This window comes from Phalaenopsis equestris, unplaced genomic scaffold, assembly GCF_001263595.1.
Source record: "Phalaenopsis equestris unplaced genomic scaffold, ASM126359v1 Scaffold000511, whole genome shotgun sequence".
NCBI classification, from domain to species: domain Eukaryota; kingdom Viridiplantae; phylum Streptophyta; class Magnoliopsida; order Asparagales; family Orchidaceae; genus Phalaenopsis; species Phalaenopsis equestris.
The window spans coordinates 1165791-1173654 of record NW_018164951.1 but is presented as its reverse complement, the minus strand read 5'-3'; the positions used below and the strand labels follow the sequence as shown (position 1 = coordinate 1173654).

At 40.5% G+C, this 7864-nt stretch overlaps 1 protein-coding gene across 1 annotated transcript; it reads right to left on the bottom strand.

Annotated features, from left to right (window-relative positions):
- Nucleotides 1-518: 518 nt before the first annotated feature.
- Nucleotides 519-1501, bottom strand: LOC110028461 (uncharacterized protein At1g08160-like). The gene has a single exon (XM_020730315.1). The coding sequence runs from the start codon at nt 1479-1481 to the stop codon at nt 762-764; it is 720 nt and encodes a 239-aa protein (XP_020585974.1). The 5' UTR covers nt 1482-1501; the 3' UTR covers nt 519-761.
- Between the last annotated feature and the right edge of the window lie 6363 nt (nt 1502-7864).

Here is a 7864-nt window from a genome sequence, read left to right as displayed (position 1 = left end):
ATGATGCTTTCTCGAATTGTTATCTTTATAGAGATGGATGCAAGTTATCTTCTCGGGAAAGATGAAGATGAGCTGGATCAACCACTTTGACATGTGAGCTTGATTCAACCACTTCGATATATAGACATGATTCAACCACTTTGATATATGGGCAAGATTCAACCACTTCAGCAGATAGGATTAGTTTATACACTTTGACAGGTGGGCTTAATTCTGCTAGAAAAAAAATCAATTAAAACATCCACGTACCCATATTTGTGTATACATACTCATTTAATAAATTTAGACAAGCTAAGAACAAATAATTGTTTATTACAAAAAATTTAAACATGCAATATATGAATATCTTTGAAAGCAGAATTTTTGCCAAACATGAACAATTTAAATTATAATCAAGCGAAGTCCAATTCATGATGTGGGCTTGGCTTGATTACAACCCCATCACTCAACACCATTCAACTCTCATAGCCGCACATCCTTCTTGAGTATAAGCGCAGCCAACCCAATTCAACTAGTTTGGCATATATGGTGCTCACATTCTATGATATCTATTGCATGCTTTCAAATACATGCAGCAAAAAATTGTGCTTGGCAGGTATTTTTACATTCCAATTTCAGGCAAGACACAGAGATTCAGACAAATTTCCATGTAGTATTGCTTATTACAAAAAAATCATTTGTAATTTCGCACAACTCAAGCTACTGAAACAAACAACCAAATTCATCCATCTTCTGATTCACAGATTTCTCCCCCAAAACAACTACCGCTTCGTTCTACAGCTGACGTCTCTAAGAGCCCCACCCGGCGGCGCCCCCATCACCATCCTACATCTAGCATGCAACCAATAACTAAACCTCAACAATCCCCCCAACACCGACCTCGTCCTCATCGTTCCTCGCAACTCCATCACCACTCCCTTCCCCTCCCCACTCCCCGCCACCACTTCCCCCTCCTGCATCCTCCACTCCTCCGCCTCCTTTTCCGGCAACGCCACCTGACTCGCCACCATATGCACGCTCCTCAACGCCGACTCCCCCCTTCGCTCCGCGAACGGATCCACCGCCGCAGCAGCCACAAGCGTGTCCCCAAAGTAAAGGCTAAGGTCAAGCAGAGTGAAGACGACGTCAACTTTATGGTTGGGGTTGGAGAAATTGGCGAGCAGGGTGAGATCGGCGTTGAGCAGAGTGGTATTACTGTCGATGTCGATGTCGAGATAGGCGGCATTGAGGGTGGCTTGCTGGATATCGAGGTGGGGGTTGCGGGGGCGGAAGAGAAGGTAGATGATGAGGACGGCGAGGCCGCCGAGGATGATGATGGTCCATAGGAGGGCGCAACAGATGGCGGCGAACCAGGCGAGGGGGCTCGTGCGCTTTAAAGGCGGAGGCTTTAGGCGGGGCCGGTGGGAGGGGTACTCCGTTATTAGCTGGTGGTGCGAGCCAAGGGGTTTTGAAGGATGGGAAGGCGGGCTTGGGTGGCGCATGCTGATTTGAGGGAGGGAGGAATATTCCCAGGATACAATAACACATGAATAACACACAATAACACATGAATAACACGGGGAGGAATATTCCCTGTGTTACTGCGCCGTTTTTTTTTCTGCGTCGCGCGGGATATCGTGACGTGATTTCATTGGGTACGCACGTTCCTTTACGTGCGTAGTACTGATGTAATATTTTTTCGTTTTGGAGAGAGGAGGAGGCGGGGGTAGGAGGGAAGGAATCTGTGGTTTTGAATTAGGTAAAAGTGTGTGGCATGAAATTGAGAGAGTGAGGAGTGGTGTTAGTCTGGAGCGCAAGTAAAGCTTGGATTCCCATTGCTTTGCAAAGGGGAGTACAGTGTTTAATATGTTTTCATATATTATCTTTTTCTTTTGATGAGAAGAAATTTGATTGGAAAAAAGAGTATTTGAATCCTCAAGTGAAAGGGTTCTTAAAGGTCATGAAAAATGGATCCATTCAATTGAAAGGTTAAAATTCAAGATTAAAAGTTCGGATCAAACACTATAATAAATATTAATTTTGCATCACATATTGTTTGCACGAATCTCAAGAAAATTTAACGGATATAAGGTACATAGGAGTATGGCTAAGGTGGGCCTACAGACGGAAGGCCGAGAGCCTAAAGGCGGAAGACCAAATGTTCATCCACAAAAAATTAATGGCCCATCATCAAAAGGCTAAGCGTTCACTAAGCAGAATACTGCAAGATTTGTCCGCCTAGGTGCAATCCCCTTATACTTGGATTGGAGACAAATTGAGCGAAGGTCGTTTGAATCAAAGACTGAAGCTTATCGAGTTGAGCAACAGGTGACAAATAACTTCATGTCATAACTTGACTCAATGGAAGAATTTAGCATAATTAGGTATCTCACGGGCACCCATGGGATTCCTCATCTTGGGTCGAGAACTGGTCATAGCATGATCACATATAACACCCCGAAGAATCGACTCGTCAAGAAGTGAGCTACCTTATGGTGCTTCACCCTTTGCACGATAACCTAGTCTTGCTCTGTCGATAAGAATTCTTAATCCAAGTATCAAAAATTGACAACCAGACTAGAATAACAAACCAGATCCAAGTCAATCTAGCAAAGTTAGGCCAACCCGAAGACCATCAAAGGACGGTCGGTAACTCGATTCAACACATCCGAACAGACAGGTCTTATCAGACCAGGACCAACTGATCTCAGCAGACCGAGACATAGGGTAGCCGTACTGAAGGCCTATACATGTAAAATATAATGTAACACCCTCATTAAAATAGGCGCAAATATGTAACTTCATATGTTATATCCTCATTATCTATAAATAAAAAGATCATTTATTCGGAAAAGACCAATCAAGATTTAAAATTACTGTTCATTATTGTGTCCCCTATCCATTGGGTGGGATACATGTACAAATTAGGATTTAAAAATTAAATATAAATGTTTAAATAATAACACAATTGATATGTTGCTAAAAATCATATTGATACACATGAATTTCAGTGCATATTTTGATTGAAAGCTTCAAAAATTAAATTTGAAAATGCCTGCACACCAACCTATGATCAAGCGAATGGTCTCATGGAGACAAAATGTATGACATGAAAAATGATCTGACCCAAGCCAAGTGAGCCCATATTATGCACTTGAAGTATGCTAGAAGATTTGAAATCTATTTTAGGGGACCAAAAGATCTATAAATATGACAAGAAGTTTATAGGTAAATTAAGTGTCTCAACAAGCCAAATCGAACAAGCCCAATATCACTTAATTCATACATCATTAATACACTTATATGCTCATAAAACATCAAATGATCAAAGAGATCCCTTGAGGCCATTTGATAGAGTGGTAGGATCATGCGGTATTTATAGAGGATGTCATTCACAAAAATATAAATACAACCTCACTCTTCTTCATGAGAGAGGACTTGGACCAGAAAGAGAAAACTCAAGGAGCTCTAAGCTCTTGAGGGCTCATGGCTCCGCCACCACCACCAGACCGCCAATGACTAGTCGCTGCCTCTCAAGGTCTTGAGGGCTCATGGCTCCGCCACCACCAGACCGCCAATGACTAGTCGCTGCCTCTACCAGATTACTATTGTCTAAACACCACTGATGTCACCCTTTAATCATCGTCGTATGGTTGTTTCCACAATTCGATCACCACAACTCGACCATCATTGTCGTGTGGTCCTCGTCGGATCACAACTAATCATCTTCATTATTGATCCATCATTACCGTCGCCATACCACTGTAGTCTGGTCACCACTGCAGATATATCATCATTGTTAGGCAACCATCAATGCTATTGTCGAAACATCATTGTTTGATCGTGCCACCGCTGAACCACGACAACCTAGATGCCATTGTCGTTGTCGCCAAACTTCAACTTTTTGGCCACAACCAAATCACCATTGACACCACCAAACCACGTTTGGCTGATCTCCACCATCACCACCTCTGAAACATCACATTTTGACCATCGTAGCAGTCCAACCAAACTTTCCCAACCACCACCATCACCACTGTTTGACCACATCTGCAAGTTGTCGCTACCATCAAACATTCATTGTTAGGCCACCATCGTCTAGATTGTCAAACCATTGTCGTTTGACTGTCACCACTACTGGACCTATACTTCCAGGCCAACATCATCTCCATCATCAAACCATTACTCCCGATGATGCAAGCATCATATTTTCTAAGACACAACATCCATCATTAGTCTTCCTTCACACTAATTGGGTTGTTGCCACTTCCCTAATGTATTATGCCACTTCCCCCACTTATGTGATATTTCTTCTAGATACTCAAATGTTAGTAAAAAGTGTTGTAAACTACATCATCATAGTAGAATCATTTCAAATAGGTTGGCCTCATGATTTTTTTCCTTCGAGTTTTTCACATAAAAACTCATATTATTCCCTCTATCAGTTCTTCTTTTATTTATGTGTTTTTCGGATCTTCGTACAACACTTGAACATTAATAAATCACTCTATCTTCGTGAATTCTCCTGCACACAACATTTTGACCCCGTTTGTGAGAAATCGCTCTCACTCTTGCAAAATCTATAACAATCATTAAATGGCAAACAAACATAATACAACAAAAAATGAAGCCTTTTCCTCCAATGCTCACCATTCTATTCGATAACCGTAGATTCTGGAACATCAATCCTCTATTTTTCCCTCTTTAACAAGCACTATCATGCTAGTAAAGATGATTCAAGTATGTCTTTGGAAGACCGAGTGCATAGGATGTAGGAGTCTAAGAATGGGATTCTTTAGCTCCTATATAAAGTTTAGCAACCAATACTAACACAATCAAATGGATTTACATACCTCGAGATCAACCATCAAAGGAGAATGCCTCGCTTGAGAATGATTGTATGGGGCCCCTCTCCCAGCAATGACAGAGTTCCTCTACACCAGGCCAAGATGCCAACCTCTTTTATATTGCTAATTCTCTCAATCAATCTTGTACAAGCTCGCTTGTTTAAAACTCTATGATGCTTAAAATAAATTAGCACAACCATGTCTTACTGATTCTTCTCATAATATAATTCATGATGAGCTATGAAGAGTTCTCCTTAAGGGACAATAATCATTTCTTGACTCACCATAATCTTAAGGGTCTTCACCCATTACCTGAGATAGTCCTCCAACTACCTTTTACTAATGAGCTTCAAGCTCTTAGAGCCCATGGGAACTAATTCTAAAATGAGGGGCAATCTTTACCATAACCTCAAAAGACTGTTCACGTCAATGTCCCGAGCACAGTTATGGTTTATATATCAAGTCTATGAGAACCAGTTCTTGGTTGTGGGCAAATTTCACTATAACTTTGAATAATCACTCATGTCGACATTATGACGACAGTTAAAAATTATCAACATCAAAATATCATCCTTCTCAAGTCTTCTCATAAATAAATAAAATTTTACCAATACTTTTCAAATTGCATTCACAATCCCTACATAGACTTCTACTCCATAGACGAGAAAATATCCATAACCTCAAAATGACAATAATAGTCTAAATACAAACCAATTTTATGGTTGATAATCAGTACAATAGATCCTAGGGATTTGCTTTAACCCCTTCTGTACAAGTAAACGTTGCCAAGTAACATTCCAACAAACAACCTTGGATAGGCCATAAGCTCTTGGTTTATTTCCTTCAATCTCATATATACAAGTTAATGTTACTAAGTAACACGCTGACAAACAACCTTGGATTGGTAAAAAATTATTGGTGGATTTCCTTCGACCTCCTCTATATATGTTAATGTTGTAGACTAACACTCCAACCGACAACTTTAGATAAGTCAAACATCCTTGTTGAATTTTCTTAGATCTCGTCTGCAATTATTAATGCCAACGAGTAACACTTCGATTAACAAACACAAATGTGTCAAATATTCTTTGACTTATTATATACAGGCGAACATCTACGATAAACACTTTGACAAATGACCTTAGATATATCAAACAACCTTGGTGGATTTCATTTGATCTCTTTCAAATGGGCTAATGTTGTCGAGTAGGGCTCCAACAAAAAACCTCATACTGGTCAAATGTTCATGGTAGATTTCTTTCAATCTCATTATCGCACGACAACCATAATGTTGCTTGTGTACCATTATTCATTGATTGGTTCCCTTGTCTATCACTCTTCTATAATCATCTATATGCAATTTACATATCTTCTACTACTTAGTTATGATCATTGGACAATAACTATCATGTTTTAATACATAATGATTTAATCTACTTTAAAGAACAAAAATATTACTCACATCGGTATGAGACAACCACCACCACTAACATCACTATCGTTGAGCTACCGTCACTTGGTTGACACCTCTGCTATTGCTATATCACAGTCATCAGATCACCGTCATCCGATGACACCTTTAGATAGCCACCACAATCGCTTGCCCAATGATGTTGCTGTCAAAAGAGTCACTTCCGTCATTGTTAGACCATGATCACATAACTGTTGCCTTTATGTCAAATCACTATCATTGGGTTGTCACCACCATAGGACCATCATCACCCAACCGATATCAGGCCATAGCTGCCTAACAACCACCAACACCATCGTTGGTACATCAAATCACTAGACCCCCACAATACGACCACCACTATTGCAACCATCGGACCACCGTTGTTTGGTCGACGTTGTCACCACCGTGTGATCGTCGTTATCACAGAACCGCCACCACCTAGCCATCATCATTGCCATTACTACCACAACAGGACCACCATTGCTAGACAACCACCGTCGTCACAGTCGGACCATCACTAACATCAAACCATCGCTGCTTGGCCACCACCATCCCCGTTGTTGGACCACCGCGATTTGGCTAACGCTATCACCACTTTCGTATAGTCATCATCACGATGGACCAGTGTTGCCCGACCACCACCATCCCCACCATCATCTAACTGCCACCAAAGTGGACCACATGTCTCTGCCCCCACAGTCTTTGCGGCCGAGCCATCGTTGTTTGGTTGCCTCTACCAGATCTCCACTGTCAGATCATCATCATTGCCACTACCAAAACAATGTCGTCTGGTCGACGCCACCATTCAACCTCTGTTATCAGGCCACCATCATCTCCAATATCGAACAATCATGGTCGGATCATTACTACCGACAATATTGGCATCATATTTTATAACAAACGGCCTCTACTGTCGCTCTTTCTTCACAACAACTGGGCTGTCATTAGATCTGCCAAAAAAGCTAGTTGATAACGAACAACTCGTGTTCGGATCAATAAATAGTTTGTTTTTGATTCGCTCGATGAGCAAGCGAGCTGAATACAATTAAACTCGATTTATTAAAAGACAAATAAATGTTTGTTTGTTCTTGTTCGGCTCATTTTGACTCGAAATAACTAAATAATTTAATAACAATATTTATTTATATTTTTTAGATTATTTTTAATGTGTTAACAACATACTAAATTTTATTATTTTTAAAAAATATTTAGGTTGTATAATTACAGAAAATATGAGTTTAGATGCTAAAAATGTAAACAAGTTTTTGAGTGGCACTTATGTAAATTTCATAAAATAGTCCGCACCTCTAAGTGGTCAGATGTGCAAATAAATAAGAGTTGGATGGTAAGTATGTAAATGTTACCTGACTGCTTCGCAAGCCTCACATGAGCTTCTCATGACGAAAAAATATTACATCAGTATTACCGACTGCTTCGCAAGCCTCACATGTTTTGTCGAAAGGGCTTCTCATGACGAAAAAATATTACATCAGTATTACGCACGTAGAGTAACATGCGTATTCAATGAAATCACGCCACGATATCCCGCGCGACGCAGAAAAAAAACAGCGCAGCACAAAACAGA